The sequence below is a fragment of the Thunnus albacares genome, chromosome 9 (genome assembly GCF_914725855.1).
Source record: "Thunnus albacares chromosome 9, fThuAlb1.1, whole genome shotgun sequence".
In the NCBI taxonomy this organism is placed as follows: domain Eukaryota; kingdom Metazoa; phylum Chordata; class Actinopteri; order Scombriformes; family Scombridae; genus Thunnus; species Thunnus albacares.
In genome coordinates this window covers 688,779-706,073 of record NC_058114.1, presented here as the reverse complement: position 1 = coordinate 706,073, position 17,295 = coordinate 688,779, and the positions used below count along the sequence as shown (strand labels likewise).

Below are 17,295 nucleotides of genomic sequence, written 5' to 3'. Positions count from 1 at the left end.
AACATTTCATTCAATAAAAAGTTATGGAAGACAGAAAATAAAGCTGTCTGTAGCTCGTTAGCTCATCTGCTAATAGAACAATAAATCCACACAGATTTATTCAGTGAGGCAGGATGTTTAGCAACATGGCTAATAAGCTACGTTAGCATCCTTCAGGTCAGCTTGTTGGTGGTCAACGGTGCAAATTTACATATCAAAGTTCAGAGTTGAAATTGCAAAATGCAAAAAATTCAGGCATATTTTCTTCACCCCCCTGCAGCCACAAAACTTAACAATAAAAACATTTTAAAATCTGTGTAAAGATGACTATTGGCTGCTACAGTAATGACTTTTGTAATTTCAGTTGGACTTTTAGTAAAAACGCTCTGTCCGTCTCTCTGAGGCTCTGAAACCTGATCAGGATGTGTATCAATGAAGAAGAAATATCGATGAACCCTGCTGTTAATGTGTCTGTGTGTTGTTGCATGTGTCAACATGAAGCCGTTTGATATGAAATCAGATTGAAGCTTCGACTGCTGAACGTCTCATTTATCTCTGAGATAAAGAGATAAATGTTTTTTTTTTATCAGAGAAACAAACTGAAAATCTCTGCGTTCCCATTTGAATGTGAAAACCATGAAGCATCATTTATCTTGAATCTGTAGATTTTGTGGCTGGAAATGTAAAAAGAAAAAACTGCTGCTATAAAAAAAAGAGTTCAGTGTGTGAAAGTTAGACTGAAGAAAGGATGCTGCATGCTCTGTGGTCGTCAGGATCAAAGTTCAAATAAAACTTCTTCTTGATCTCTCAGTGGACCAAACTTATTGTTCTTATTCTTCAAAATATTTACACATTTCTGTTCTCAGTTATTCATCAGAATATAGTGATTTATGATCTTGAGTCACTGGCTCTCTATGGTATTAATACTGTGATGTAATATAACCCAGAACACAGTTCAGGCATAAACATCAGTTTCATCATTTTATTTGTGATTTTTTATTTTTTATTTATTACATTTTCTACAATTCATGTCAGCATCAGAATATATATTCTTATTAGTTAGCCTGTCTGTCCAAAGTTTAATAACACACTGAGCAACACTGAAGATCATCATCATGTTGTAGACACTAACAGCTGATTCACACAAACATGTGTACAAGTAAGAAAGTTTTTATCATGTAAATATTGTCGTGGGTACAATTATGTATCTTGTGTGTACAAGTTAGTATGTTTACAAGTTATTATCTCATGCGTACATGTTATTATCATTCAAGTTTTTATCTCTTAAGGACAAGTTTTTATCATTTTAGTGTACAATCTATTATCTCATCTTTATCTTTTATCTACAAGTTTTTATGTCTTGCTTATAACTCATTATGTCCTTTATAATCCTTTTATTTAAACAGGTAGTCTTATTGAGATTGGGATTTATTTTTCTTGTTTTTATCTTGTGGGTAGAAGACATACTCTGTTACTTTTTTATTGGCAGAAAAACAATTATATATATATATATCTACAGCACACAGACAGAAAGCAGATGATCTCCGTCAGCTCTCTAACTGTCCATCAGTTGGTTTATATCCTCTTTAATCCTCCAGTTTAAAGAGCCTCAGATTAATTTCTTCCTTCACAGATTCTTCATAATTTGAGTTTCTGGGAGTTGTTGATCCCGCCGGGCGTCTGGTTAAACCGACCAATTAGTGCTAAGAGATTAAAGAAGTGTGAGATGTTTGGAGGCAGGAGATTCACCTCTCAGCCTCCAGAGGACACTTAGATAAAAAAAATCCTCAATAAAACCTTCAGCTGTGAACTTTTACTGAACTCGCTCACATTCAGAGTCCATTTCTGAGAGTTACCAAAGCTCCACTGCTCGCTCAGTTTGTGACGGATCAGCATCAAACCAGCGGACGGTTTCTGGTCTCATCCAGCTGAGATTGCTCCAGGCTAACATACGTCTTCATCATCTTCCTCCTTATGCTGAAAGTATTTGCACACAGTTCATCATTTCATATACATTCATTCACATATAACACACAACATATATAATATATAACATATAACATAATATATAACATGTAACATGTAACACACAACATATAATATATAAGAGAAAACAACATACTATCAAAGGGAGACATTAAATCGTCCTTCTGGACACTGAAGAAGCTGAAACATGAACATGAATGTTTGATGGATTCAGTTTGTCTGATCAGACACACACACACACACACACACACACCACACAAATACAAACACACACACACAAATACAAACACACACACACACACACCACACAAATACAAACACACACACCACACAAATACAAACACACACACACACACACACACACACACACACACACCACACAAATACAAACACACACACACACACACACACACACACACACACACACACACAAATACAAACACACACACACACACACACCACACAAATACAAACACACACACAAATACAAACACACACACACACACACACACACACACACACACACACACACAAATACAAACACACACACACACACACACACAAATACAAACACACACACACACACACACACAAATACAAACACACACACACACACACACACACACACACACACACACACAAATACAAACACACACACACACACACACCACACAAATACAATCACACACACACACCACCTTCAGGCTCATTATGCAGTTTCCACAGCAACAGTCTTGATAGTGATGTTGAGATAAGAGCTCCAACACACACTGAAAACACACACACACACACACACACACATACACACACACACACACACACACACACACTGAAAACACACACACACACACACACACACTGAAAACACACACACACACACATACACACACACAAACACACATACACACACACACACACACACACACACACACACACACACACTGAAAACACACACACACACACACTGAAAACACACACACACACACATACACACACACACACACACACACACACACACTGAAAACACACACACACACACACTGAAAACACACACACACACACACACACACACTGAAAACACACACACACACACACACTGAAAACACACACACACACACACACACACATACACACATACACACAAACACACACACATACACACACACACACACACACACACACACAGAAAACACACACACACACACACACAGAAAACACACACACACACACACCGTCTGTGTCTCTGTGCTGTTATTAATGTTTTACATGTGTATTAACTAATAAGTTCAGTGATACGTAGGAGGTCATTTCAGGGTCAAACACAAAAAGCAAACTGCTGCAAACACCGTCAGTCACAGAATCAATATTTATCCATCAATATATTATAATAATAATAGCAGCTGTAGAATCAGCAGGTAGTTTGGTGAATAAACACGCCTCACTTTCATTTCCTCTCATTTCTCATAATTAAACAGCAAACACAAACAAAATGTGATTCTGCATTAAATTTATTACAGGTTTTTCTGGTTGGTTCCTCGTTCGCTTCGACAGAGTCCACATGTTGAACATCTGCAAACCTGCAGCTGAACTCTGGACTGTACCAACTCCTCCACAGCAGGTGGAGTTGATGTCGTTATTATTTGTTAAAGATCCTCTCCAGACATATATTAAGACGTATTAAGATATATATATATATATATATATATATATATATATATATATATATATATATATATATATATATATATATATATATAAGTAAATCCTTAAAATGACATCTACTCCTTCCTCATTAAAAATTCCATAATCTATGAATATGTAAATACATTCATGGCAGCGTGCAGCAGCTTCTCCTGGTTAAAGTGTACAGATAACACGACCGGTGCAACAGGTCCAGGATGGTAGAGCCCAACCGAACCTCCAGCAAAGCTTAGAGCAGCTCAGCAGACAGCGGAGCAGCGGCGAGAGGAAGCGGTTAGCGGGTTAGCGGGTTAGCGGGGGTCAGTGGGCCGGCCTTCAGCCAAGCTAAAAGCTAACGTGTTCAGGTCGGCCGTTCCATCGCTCTCTCTGATGACAAACTGGATCTGACCCGACTGAGACTGAGTGTTCCTGGGAGAGGAAGTGTTGCATATTTTGAGCGCTGGTCAGCAGTGGAGAAAGACGCACACGAGACTTTGATGTCTTAATGCTGAAGATGTTTATTGAAGCGTTCGGCCAAGTGGAGAATCAAAGACAGTAAAACACCAGAGTGTTCTGCTGCGACGCCGTCTCTGTCCGTTCTGTCCTCTGAAGGTCCGAGTCCTCGTCTTCATCAGCCTACAATATGAAAAATGAGTCTGATTGGTTTCTAAACGAGGGACTGCACTTTACCCGACACTTTAAGTCATGTTGTGTGTAATTTCAGCAGTTTTGGTTTGAGTGTCTGACTGTGTCATCCACCCATCTGTGTTGTTTAGGGAAGCCTCCTCTGACCTTGGTAACCATGGAGATGCTGATATCCCCTCTATCAGAGAGGTTTCTGCCTTCCCCAAAACACCGACAGCTAAAGTCTCAAGGAGAAGAAATCTGAATATCTGATGAAGAATCACAGTGTGACCTCAAAGCCAAGCTTGACCCGATGTGACCCGATCTGACACCTCTAAAGATGGAAAACTCCATGACAACGAGGAAGTGAGCAGAAACACTCAGCTGTGGTTGTGTAATAGTACACGACTACGGCTCAGTTGTGTTGAGGTCAGTGAGGTCACTCAGGTGTGTTGTTGTATTAAGATTAACTCTGCAGGTGTCAGTTTAGTTATTGATCTCTTCCCAGAGTTTCACACACACACAAACACACAATCAGTGACATCATCAACACTTACAACACGTCAACGTTTCATCCACAATTTATTTGTGAGAGAAAATAATTAACACTGGACGACGAGTTTGAAAATTAATAGCTACAGTTAAAATTACTCCAAATCAAAAATATAAAAACATATTAATATTAATAATATAAATCATTAATAATATACATAAACAGAATATTTCCACCAAGTATACAAGCATTTAATCTTAAATAATTGACTAATTATCATGAACTTAAAGAAGATCGTTTAGACAGACGTCTGAAGACCGGACTGACTGTAACACACACACACACACACACACACACACATACACAGAAAACACACACACACACACACACGCACTCTGTCTTCCTCTCTTTCTTTATTTCCTGGAGGTGATCCAGCAGCCAGTGTGTTGCCATGGCAACAGTGAACAGGAAAATGTGTGTGTGGAGCAATTTATCATTTTAATAACCTGTCTGTGTGTGTGTGTGTGTGTGTGTGTGTGTGTTTTCTGTGTGTGTGTGTGTGTGTGTGTGTGTGTGTGTGTGTGTTTTCTGTGTGTGTGTGTGTGTGTGTGTGTTTTCTGTGTGTGTGTGTGTGTGTGTGAGCTGATCAGTATTCGGTCTGTGGATGAACGTGTGAGGACGATCTGATTGGACGACAGCAGATTCCTGCAGTCTGACACTCTGAGCATCATCATCATCTTCATCATGTGAGGCTGTCGGTGTGTCGACGCCTCCTGCAGGCTGCAGACTTCATGACATCCTGGTGATTTGAAGGTGAACTTCCTGTTAGTTTACGGCTGTGTGTCAGCTCCTCGTGTGTCCTCCAGGCGGCGCCGTCGTTCCGTCTCAAGAAGAATCATTTGAATGTTTCTGACTTTCAGATGCAGAAGTTTAAAATAATAATTAAAACCACAAACCCTCCATCAGCCTGCAGATCAAACAAACTGCTCCTGTCCAGTTTCACTCTTTATTTCATCTCTGCAGCTTTAATTTATTCTCTACATGAATCACACAGAGTGTCTCTGCTGCTGCTGATTGGTCCTCTGAGGACCAATCAGCAGCAGCCTTTCCTCAGAGTGTAAACCATTTTAAAGTCAGCTGAAAATCAGAGAAAAGCTGTTAGTGAAGAGACACTGAGCACACAGAGGAGATGCCATGTCATCCCCCTGCAGGTCTGGGTCTGGGTCTGGGTCTGGGTCTGGGTCTGGGTCTGGTCCTGCTGGTCTCACTGGTCCTCCTGGTTGGCGAAGACGCCGGCCTCCCAGCGGAGAGCTCGCTGGTTTTTATGTCGAACGACTCGAGTCGACTCCACAACCTGAAAACAGACGAGAATATTTTATTTATATAATAATCAGTAAAGTCTCTGTTTTTATATTCAATTTAAAAACCTTTAAAAGACTTTAAAGCTCCTGGAAACGCAAATCCATGATCGGCTATTAATCATGTAATTTGGGATCTAATGTGCATAAACACCTAAAAAGAGCATAACCTTTAACATAGTCTGTGTAATTCTTTTAAAGGTTTCTCTCCCTTCACTTGTTACTGGGTTGCAGGTAGGCGGGGCTAAACTAGAGACTTTATTACGTAATAAATATCTGCCCAATCATATTTAAGAGAAAGATGATTGACGTGGCCGAGCTGACTTCACAACACTCACTCTCGTCTCCCGCGTGAGGAAACACTGCACTTTTCTTTGCTTTTAGCCAGAATGAGAATTCATATTAGCCTGATATGGTTTGAAAGTTACTGTGTTCAGCTAACTAGGAGACTCGGGTACATCATCCAAATCTGTATTGATCACTGAGTGGATAAGTAGCTCAAAAGTGTAGCATAGCAATGCTAATGCTAACTGTTTCATGTAAGTGAATGGAAGATGCTAAAACGATTAGCATCATACTCCAGGAGGTATAATTAAATAAAAACACAGTTTCAGGAGGTCTAACCTAGTTTGTTAGTTATTGGATTAGTCAACCTTTCAATCAAGTAGAGTCCATTTGATAGATTTGGTATTTTATTCCATATCAGTAAAACGTTTTAGTGAATGAATAGAAAATAAAGTGGTACTTGAGCTGAAAATGAGCTGTCAATCAAACATGATCTGGACACGCCCACACAGTCCTGAGAAATGCTTTGAGCAGCCAAATGAGCTGTTTATGAGCTCAGTTTTCTGATAGTTATGAATGTTTATTTTCATCCAGATTTTCGTGGATGCTTAATGAGACACTTTGATATCGTATATGTATTTTTATGATTTCAAACCATGTTTCCAGAGGCTTTAAAGTCGCCTTGTTTCATAAAACTCTGAAGACAAAGTTCCCACAGAGATGGATGGCTTATAAATATGGATCATAGATTTATTAGACAATAATAAAGTTAAATAAAAGCTGCAGAAATAAAAGGTCGAACCTCGTTGTTCACGTCGTCGACCGGCTGGATTCCTGCGTACTGAAAAATAAAAACAGCTGCGTCATCACCTGATATTAAAATAATAATCAGTCTGAAGTCAGTTTGGAGATTTTCACTCACTGAGCTCTCGTCCAGCTTCAGTCGGACTCGTCTCTCCTCGAAGTCCTGCAGCAGGGTCTCTGTCAGACCTCTGAGAGGGGGGGGGCCGGACCGGACCCACGTGGGGGAGGAGGAGGAGGAGGAGGTCCAGGGCTGAGCGGCGATGAAGGAGTTGGAGGGTCGAGGGGAGGAGGAGGACAGACTGCTCTCAGCTTTATCTGAAACACAACAGGTGAAAGACACAGTGTGATGTCAGCAGGTTGACCTCTGACCTCACTGACAGCTGAACCCGTCGCCTGGTTACTGATTACACACACACAGCTTCTCATCCTGAAGCCTTTCTGGACTTTGGTTGTTCTCTCGTTAAGTTACTGATTCTCTCCAGTTTATAAGAGACGAACAGATTTCCTTCTTTCAGACGTTGCTGGTTTCACTTTATTTCTATAAAAATAAGTTTGCACAGAAATAATCCATCATGTCTTCTGTTTGTGTTCAATTGCAGTTTCATTTAAAAGCCTGCTGTCCCGAGAAATTACATTAAGGTTCATAAAAGCTCTTTGGTTCAGATCAGTGGGAGATACTGGTTTCACTCAAATGTCAGTGATGGAAAGTAACTAAATACAGTTTTGAGGTACTTGTACTTTAATGAGTATTTCCATGTGATGCTACTTTCTACATTTCAGAGGGAAATATTGTACTTTCTACTCCACTACATTTATTTGACAGCTTTAGTTACTTTTCAGATGAAGATTTGACACAATGGATAATATAACAAGCTTTGAAAATACAACACATTGTTAAAGATGAAACCAGTGGTTTCCAACCTTTTTGTCTTTTGACGTCTTACAAAAAGCAGTGTGTAGTCGGGGTCACATTTCACATGTCTATGAGTTGTTAACAGCTCCACCAAATAGTGATTTTTCCCTCTAAACTTCTCACATGCTTTCATTTCAATAAATGTTCAAATGATCCAATATTTCAGCAAAAATCAAAGATTAGAGAAAAAGTCCAAAAACTGAAAACAGATTTGTGTATCAGAACTTTGTTTTTTCTTCTTTCCTCTCCCATTAATCATCTCACCACCCCTCAGATTTATCTGCTGACCCTTTGGAGGGGCCAGACCCCTAGGTTGGGAACCACTGGACTAAACTAGCTAACTGTATATAAAGTAGTGTAAACTAGCTCCACCTCCAGCAGCTACAACAGTAACATGCTGCTCTAACACTGATGCTTCACTATTAATAATCTAATGATGTCATATATAATAATATATCAGTCAGAGGGACCAAACCACTACTTTTACTGCAATACTTTAACTACATCAAGCTCATAATACTTATGTACTTTTACTGCAATACTTTAACTACATCAAGCTCATAATACTTATGTACTTTTACTTGTAATGGAGTATTTTTAAATTGCTGTATTGGTACTTTTACTGCAGTAAAGGGTCTGAGTATTTCTTCCATCACTGCTTAAATGTTAATACATTTGTTCTGTATGAACATCATGTTTTTCTAACCTGAACTAAGCTGTTTGTTTGTGCTGCTGTTACCAGCAGAAGGTGGAGATACTGTGTGTAAGTGCAGTAAATCTACTTGATCTGTTAATATGAGTTACTTTAATTACTGATCACGTCATCATGAACTCTATCAGCAGCTGTCAATAATCACGTTTCTGTTTCTCAGTCTGAATCCAACTTACTGACTTCACTCTTTAGTTTCCCTCCACCGAGTCCAGAATAAGGAGTACACACCTGTGTTTGCAGGCGGGTAGAACTGACTGACGGCCATTTTGGTTGCTTGTTCCACCAGAGTAGCAGGAGAGAAGAGAGGAGTTTCCTCCCTGGACCTCCTCAGCTCCTGGAGCTCCTGCTCGCGTCTCAGAGCCTCCTCGATCTCCTTCTCGATGAAGTCCGGAGCTCCTTGTCCTCTGGACTGCAGGCCGGTGGACTCCAGGTTCTCCCTCCAGGACCGAGGCGAGGTCAGGGTCGAGTCCCGCTGAGACGAGGAAGAGGAGTGGGACGAGGAGGAAGTCGTTCGACCCCGGACCTCTGAGTCCATGAAGGAGGAGGGAGCTGCGGTCATGTGACTGATGTACAGCCCCGTGTCCTCGAGGTGTCGGTGAGGACAGCAAGGAGACGGTCTGTCTTCTGTTCTCCTGTCCTCGTCCTGCAGGTCGAACTCTGTCTTCATGTCTGCCGGCTGCTGTGGAGGATCTTTGTGGCCTCCGTCCTCCTGCTGTGGGTCGTCCTTCCTCTGCGTGTCCCTCTGGATGATGAAGCTGACCCGGTTCTTCTCTCTGACACTGCCAGACGGCGGTGGCGGCTGCAGACTTTTGGTTCTGATCTGGATCATCTCTACGCGGTCATTGTTGAACTTCAGGCCTCGCGAGCGTCGCAGGTTCTCCTCCCGTTCCTGAACTAACCGGATCTCCCTTTCAATCGGGGTCTCGTATTTGTCCCCGCTCTCTTGCTGGGTGATGTCACTGAAAACGCCCTTGTTGCTGGTGTAACCGCCGTCCATCTCCTCATGGTTCAGGCCGTCCAAGATGCTCAGACTGTTGTCAGTCTGGCACACTGTCACCCTCCTCTCTGTGAAGGTCTCACCTTCATCAGATTGTTTAAACATCATCGTGTCTTCTCCAAGATCCACCCGGTCGTCTGTCTGCACCCGGTCATCTGTCTCCACCCGGTCGTCTGTCTCCACCCGGTCATCTGTCTCCACACGGTTGTTTGTCTTCACCCGGTCGTCTGTCTCCACCCCGTTGTCTGTCTCCACCCGGTTGTCTGTCACCACCCGGTCGTCTGTCTCCACCCGGTCGTCTGTCTTCACCCGGTCTTCTGTCTCCACCCGGTCGTCTGTCTCCACACGGTTGTTTGTCTTCACCCGGTCGTCTGTCTTCACCCGGTCGTCTCTCTCCACCCGGTCTTCTGTCTTCACCCGGTTGTTTGTCTCCACCCGGTCTTCTGTCTCCACCCGGTCGTCTGTCACCACCCGGTCGTCTGTCTCCACCCGGTCGTCTGTCTTCACCCGGTCGTCTCTCTCCACCCGGTCTTCTGTCTTCACCCGGTTGTCTGTCTCTGGCCGCCTCCACGAGGACACATCAGCATCCGGCTGCAGAGATGAGTTCAGGTGTGTTTTTGAGGACCTCAGAGGGATGGGGGCTTTCAATCGCTCCTGCTCCATCTTCAGGAACTGCTGCCGGGCAGCGCTGAAGTTGATCTGCTCCTTGTCGACGATGCCGGGCTCAGTGGGGCGAGGGGGTTCTGGTTTGATGGTGACAGGACTGAAGCTCAAACTGAAACCTTCCATCAGCTTGTTCGGCGATCTGCTCAGGTCCAGATCCTGCAGCGCACTCAGCCGCTCCACGAGCTTCAGGTTCTTCTTTGGGGCCTGGCTGCGGATGATGTCCTGCCGAAGCTGCTGCTCCTCTTTGTCCCCAACTGCCTCTATGTGGTTGTTTGGGTCCAGTTTGTACTCCAAGTCACTGCTGTCAGAGAACAGGCTCCCCGGTTTCTTGCTGCTGCTGTAGGTCTGCAGTTTGAAGCCTTGGTCCTCCTTCAGTGTCGCCAGCTGAACCGCTCTCTGAGGCGACACCATCCACGCCTCGTTCAGCTCCGCCTCCGGACTCGTTGGGTCTTCAACGAAGGAGTAGAACCCGCAGTGAGATCCTGTGCTGCTGCTGGGACTGCTGGGGCCGCTGGGGCTGCTGGGATGCCACTCGTCGCTGGTGCTCCCTCCGTCCTGTGACACAGCAACATGCCGGGCCTGGACCACCACGTCCCCCGACTCGTCAGCCTGCTGTGAGGAGACCTGCACCGAGGAAAAGCTGCGAGAGACGGAGACGCTGTCAAAGCTGAAGACCGAATCATCGTCTCGGGCGGGGCCGGCAATTGAGCGCAGGTCAGACGGCTGCAGCAGGGGGGACAGAGGCTTCAGCACCCACCTCCTCGGGGTGCTGTCCATAACTGCAGGGGGTGCTGTGGAGCCGGCGGGGGGTGCTGTGGAGCCAGCGGGGGGCGCTGTGGAACCTGCAGGGGGTGCTGTGGAGCCAGTGGGGGGAGCAGTGGAGCTGGCTGGGGGCGCTGTGGAACCTGCAGGGGGTGCTGTGGAGCCAGTGGGGGGAGCAGTGGAGCCGGCGGGGGGCGCTGTGGAACCTGCAGGGGGTGCTGTGGAGCCGGCGGGGGGCACTGTGGAACCTGCAGGAGGAGGCTTCGATGGAGGAAGGTGGTGAACAGAACTTGATGTTTGGAAACTCTGTAGAGTCAGAACATCCTGCCGGCCAGCCGAGAGTCTCTGCAACAATAGAGAGGATGTTACTATGGAGGCAGAGAGGACGTTACTATGGAAACAAGAGAGGTTGTTACTATGGAGGCAGAGAGGACGTTACTATGGAGGCAGAGAGGACGTTACTATGGAGACAATAGAGGTTGTTACTATGGAGGCAGAGAGGACGTTACTATGGAGACAAGAGAGGTTGTTACTATGGAGGCAGAGAGGACGTTACTATGGAGACAGAGAGGACGTTACTATGGAGACAATAGAGGTTGTTACTATGGAGGCAGAGAGGACGTTACTATGGAGACAAGAGAGGTTGTTACTATGGAGGCAGAGAGGACGTTACTATGGAGACAAGAGAGGATGTTACTATGGATACAGGGAGGACATTACTACAGAGACAGCAGAGATCATGTTACTATGGATACAAGACAGAATAGGTTGGTTACTATGGAGACTGAACTTTGCCTTCAGGTATTTTATGATTTGCAGGAAATGTAAAGAATGTCAATAAACTTTATTGGAGCTGATTGATCACTGATAGCAGAGTTTACAGCGTCACCTGTAAAGCCAGGGTGTTGCCAGGGCATGTTACCATGGCAACCACCATGTCACAGGTGAGTCTGACTTACGCAGTGTGTACACTGAGAGTTTACAGCCTGTGTTACTCTCTGGCAGCAGCTTCTCACATGTGAATATTTGTTAGTTTCCAGTTTTTCATGATAGTAAACTCACATCTTTGTGTTTGTGATAAAACGAGTCTGAATATGTTCAATTGGGCCTCAGAGAATAATGATCAATACTTTATACACTGATCAATCAGTGGATTACTAAAGACAATAATGACCGTCCACCGATGATGGAACAATAGGAGCTGTTCCTCAGTTTGATAAAACACAACTTTACTACTAAAGAGCTCAATAGAAACTAAAACTATTAAAGTCTTCAAACAGAGTCCCTCTTCAGGACCAGGACCAGGACCAGCAGGAGGAGGATGGAGGACCTGTCAGAGTCAGACTGATTCAGCAGATTATGTCTATGACTCGGGGTCCCTGGGGGCCTGGGGGTCTGGGGGTCTGGGGGTCTGGGGGTCTGGGGGTCTGGGGCCCCTGGGAAGGTGCCTGTTTAGCCCATTTGGTGAACCAGACTTGCTGCTGAGAAACATGTAAAACTGTTCAGGCTGCAGAAAACAGAGCAGGTTCGAGTCTTCAGGGATTCAGGTGGAATAAAACCTGCTTTATACTGTATATAAATGTTTGTGTCGCAGGTATAAAATACGACAGGTGAGCACTGATCAAACCACGTGGAGCGGCTGCGGCTCCGGAGGAAGACCAGGTCCACTAATCTGAAGATCGGCAGTTTGATTCCCAGTTTTTCCAGTCCACATGTCAAAGTGTCCTTGGACAAGATACTGAACCCCAAACTGCTCTGATGACTGTGACATCAGTGTGTGAATGTGTGTGAATGTGTGTGAATGTGTGTGTGAATGTGTGTGAATGTGTGTGAATGTGCGTGAATGTGCGTGAATGTGCGTGAATGTGTGTGAATGTGTGTGAATGTGTGTGTGAATGTGTGTGAATGTGTGTGTGTGTGTGAATGTGTGTGAATGTGCTTGAATGTGCGTGAATGTGTGTGTGAATGTGTGTGAATGTGTGTGTGTGTGAATGTGTGTGAATGTGTGTGTGTGTGAATGTGTGTGAATGTGCGTGAATGTGCGTGAATGTGTGTGAATGTGTGTGAATGTGTGTGTGTGAATGTGTGTAAATTTGTGTGAATGTGTGTGAATGTGTGTGTGAATGTGTGTAAATTTGTGTGAATGTGTGTGTGAATGTGTGTGAATGTGTGTGCGTGAATGTGTGTGAATGTGTGTGAATGTGTGTGTGAATGTGTGTGAATGTGTGTGAATGTGCGTGAATGTGTGTGTGAATGTGTGTGAATGTGTGTGTGAATGTGTGTGTGAATGTGTGTGAATGTGTGTAAATTTGTGTGAATGTGTGTGTGAATGTGTGTGAATGTGTGTGCGTGAATGTGTGTGAATGTGTGTGAATGTGCGTGAATGTGTGTGAATGTGTGTGAATGTGTGTGTGAATGTGTGTGTGAATGTGTGTGAATGTGTGTGTGAATGTGTGTGAATGTGTGTGTGAATGTGCGTGAATGTGTGTGAATGTGTGTGTGAATGTGTGTGAATGTGTGTGAATGTGTGTGCGTGAATGTGTGTGAATGTGTGTGAATGTGCGTGAATGTATGTGAATGTGTGTGAATGTGCGTGAATGTGTGTGAATGTGCGTGAATGTGCGTGAATGTGCGTGAATGTGTGTGAATGTGCGTGAATGTGCGTGAATGTGCGTGAATGTGCGTGAATGTGTGTGAATGTGCGTGAATGTGTGTGTGAATGTGTGTGAATGTGTGTGAATGTGTGTGAATGTGTGTGAATGTGTGTGCGTGAATGTGTGTGAATGTGTGTGAATGTGCGTGAATGTGCGTGAATGTGTGTGAATGTGCGTGAATGTGCATGAATGTGCGTGAATGTGTGTGAATGTGTGTGTGAATGTGTGTGAATGTGTGTGTGAATGTGTGTGAATGTGTGTGTGTTTGATCTAGTAGTAGATAGTAGTCAGATCCTTTACTGCAGTAAAAGTACCAATACAACAATATAAAAATACTCAATTACAAGTAAAAGTACATAAGTATTATGAGCTTGATGTAGTTAAAGTATTGCAGTAAAAGTACATAAGTATTATGAGCTTGATGTAGTTAAAGTATTGCAGTAAAAGTACATAAGTATTATGAGCTTGATGTAGTTAAAGTATTGCAGTAAAAGTAGTGGTTTGGTCCCTCTGACTGATATATTATTATATATGACATCATTAGATTATTAATAGTGAAGCATCAGTGTTAGAGCAGCATGTTACTGTTGTAGCTGCTGGAGGTGGAGCTAGTTTACACTACTTTATATACAGTTAGCTAGTTTAGTCCAGTGGTTCCCAACCTAGGGGTTGGGGCCCTCCAAAGGGTCACCTCTGGTATAAATATTGGTTCCTACAAACCAAACACCCAAATCAACATCTGTGTTCCGAAGCTTCACATTGAACAACAAAAAATTCTTCCTCCAGTTTTCACCTTCACTCTGTTTCTGATCCCTTTAGCTTGAATGTGTGTGTCTGAGATAAGAAACTCCTCCTGCAGTTTGACTGCTGCTGTCAGCTGATAACACTCATCATCATATGACACAAACGCAGAAACACGCAGTGAACTTCAGCTCAGAACGCACCAATAACACGAGTAACAGACAGACAGGAGGTCAGAGGTCAGAGGTCGCCGTGTGGATCAACATGAACCTTGAGGATGATGTGAACACTGACGACAACACATGAAACACTGAATTAAGCTCAAACTAACCAGCTGATCCACAGTCAGTCTGTCTGTGTTTGTCTGTTTTTGACTCTCTTCATATTTTTATGGGAGTTTTGTTTTGTCATAAAGTTGTTCTGATGTTTGTTTGATTCATTTTGCCTGAACTGATCAATAAAAAAATAATCAATAATCATTTTTAAAAAAGTCAGATTATAAGAGACAGAAGTCGTTCTGACTGCAGAGTCTCTACCGACACATTCACACGTCTCTCAGCTGATTTCACCCTCAGTCGTATTAAACATGATGTTTGTTATTAAAGTTATTTTTGTTATTAAAGTTATTTTTGTTATTTAGTGGTTTTCTTACCTGAGATCAGTTTCCTGTCAGCAGCAGACAAAAATAAAAACCGACTGATGTGACAAAGTTCAACTTCTATCGTCCTATCAGAGACTCCTCCCACTGCACACAAGCCCCGCCCACCCTCACACACACTCACTCACACTCACTCACACACACACACACACACACACACACACACACTCACACACACACACACTCACTCACACACTCACACACACACTCACACACTCACACACACACACAGTATGTACGTCACTGATTAACACACTTCTGGACTTTAACTTAAATCTTAAAACAAAGTCTGAAACTTTAAAAAGATTAAATATGTCTTTCTGTCCTCAGAGTCCAAACTGAGCTGCTTTTGTTCTTGTTTGTAGTTTTTGTCTAAATGTGACCAAAGGTCAAATGTACAGAGTCTCAGGAGGGACAAAAAGTCACCAACTGCAGTTCTGATGAGTCAACAAAATAACTAAAATAACTAACTCAACAAAAGAAAAGTTGTCAACACGAAGCCAAACAGTTACAGTATTTCTGGAGCTTTCAGCCACATCTCATGGCCTTCATGAGCAAATGAAGTTGCTCAGTTGTCATGGAGATGATCACGTTGTTATCACATGACCTACAGTATGTACAGTGAGTATAATTAAACTGCACAGGTGACTGAGATAATAACTGAGCAAGTCCAACCAGTGATGAAGGCCACAACATGTGGATGAAAGCTCTGGTTACAGAATAAGTGGACCCTTGAAATGAGAATGTGTTAAGAGATTATGAGAATTATGACTGAATATATGAGCTGATATCACACAATAACGTAAATTCACTGTTGGAAAAGTCAAAAGTTTCTGAAACTGACAAACGATCAAAACAGAATCATAAACTGAGAAACAAATTCAATTTGACAAAAAATATATTTGTGGTACTTAAATACAGCTTTGAGGTACTTGTACTTTAATGAGTATTTCCATGTGATGCTACTTTCTACATTTCAGAGGGAAATATTGTACTTTCTACTCCACTACATTTATTTGACAGCTTTAGTTACTTTTCAGATGAAGATTTGACACAATGGATAATATAACAAGCTTTGAAAATACAACACATTGTTAAAGATGAAACCAGTGGTTTCCAACCTTTTTGTCTTTTGACGTCTTACAAAAAGCAGTGTGTAGTCGGGGTCACATTTCACATGTCTATGAGTTGTTAACAGCTCCACCAAATAGTGATTTTTCCCTCTAAACTTCTCACATGCTTTCATTTCAATAAATGTTCAAATGATCCAATATTTCAGCAAAAATCAAAGATTAGAGAAAAAGTCCAAAAACTGAAAACAGATTTGTGTATCAGAACTTTGTTTTTTCTTCTTTCCTCTCCCATTAATCATCTCACCACCCCTCAGATTTATCTGCTGACCCTTTGGAGGGGCCCCGACCCCTAGGTTGGGAACCACTGGACTAAACTAGCTAACTGTATATAAAGTAGTGTAAACTAGCTCCACCTCCAGCAGCTACAACAGTAACATGCTGCTCTAACACTGATGCTTCACTATTAATAATCTAATGATGTCATATATAATAATATATCAGTCAGAGGGACCAAACCACTACTTTTACTGCAATACTTTAACTACATCAAGCTCATAATACTTATGTACTTTTACTGCAATACTTTAACTACATCAAGCTCATAATACTTATGTACTTTTACTGCAATACTTTAACTACATCAAGCTCATAATACTTATGTACTTTTACTGCAATACTTTAACTACATCAAGCTCATAATACTTATGTACTTTTACTGCAATACTTTAACTACATCAAGCTCATAATACTTATGTACTTTTACTGCAATACTTTAACTACATCAAGCTCATAATACTTATGTACTTTTACTGCAATACTTTAACTACATCAAGCTCATAATACTTATGTACTTTTACTGCAATACTTTAACTACATCAAGCTCATAATACTTATGTACTTTTCATGCAGG

At 42.6% G+C, this 17,295-nt stretch overlaps 1 protein-coding gene across 3 annotated transcripts in view; it reads right to left on the bottom strand.

Moving 5' to 3' along the window:
- Nucleotides 1-5,749: 5,749 nt before the first annotated feature.
- Nucleotides 5,750-17,295, bottom strand: part of LOC122989359 (mitotic spindle positioning) — an 11,917-nt gene continuing 371 nt past the window's right edge. The window contains exons 2-6 of one of the 3 annotated variants that reach the window (XM_044362178.1): nt 11,508-11,604; nt 9,063-11,465; nt 7,328-7,524; nt 7,208-7,246; nt 5,750-6,116 (exon numbers count right to left, since the gene is read on the bottom strand). In XM_044362178.1, the coding sequence (XP_044218113.1) occupies nt 6,027-6,116; nt 7,208-7,246; nt 7,328-7,524; nt 9,063-11,465; nt 11,508-11,604 (2,826 nt within the window). In that variant the 3' untranslated portion in view covers nt 5,750-6,026. Of the gene's footprint in view, nt 6,117-7,207; nt 7,247-7,327; nt 7,525-9,062; nt 11,605-17,295 lie in introns of all 3 variants that reach the window. The other 2 variants (XM_044362179.1, XM_044362177.1) reach the window with 2 other exon arrangements.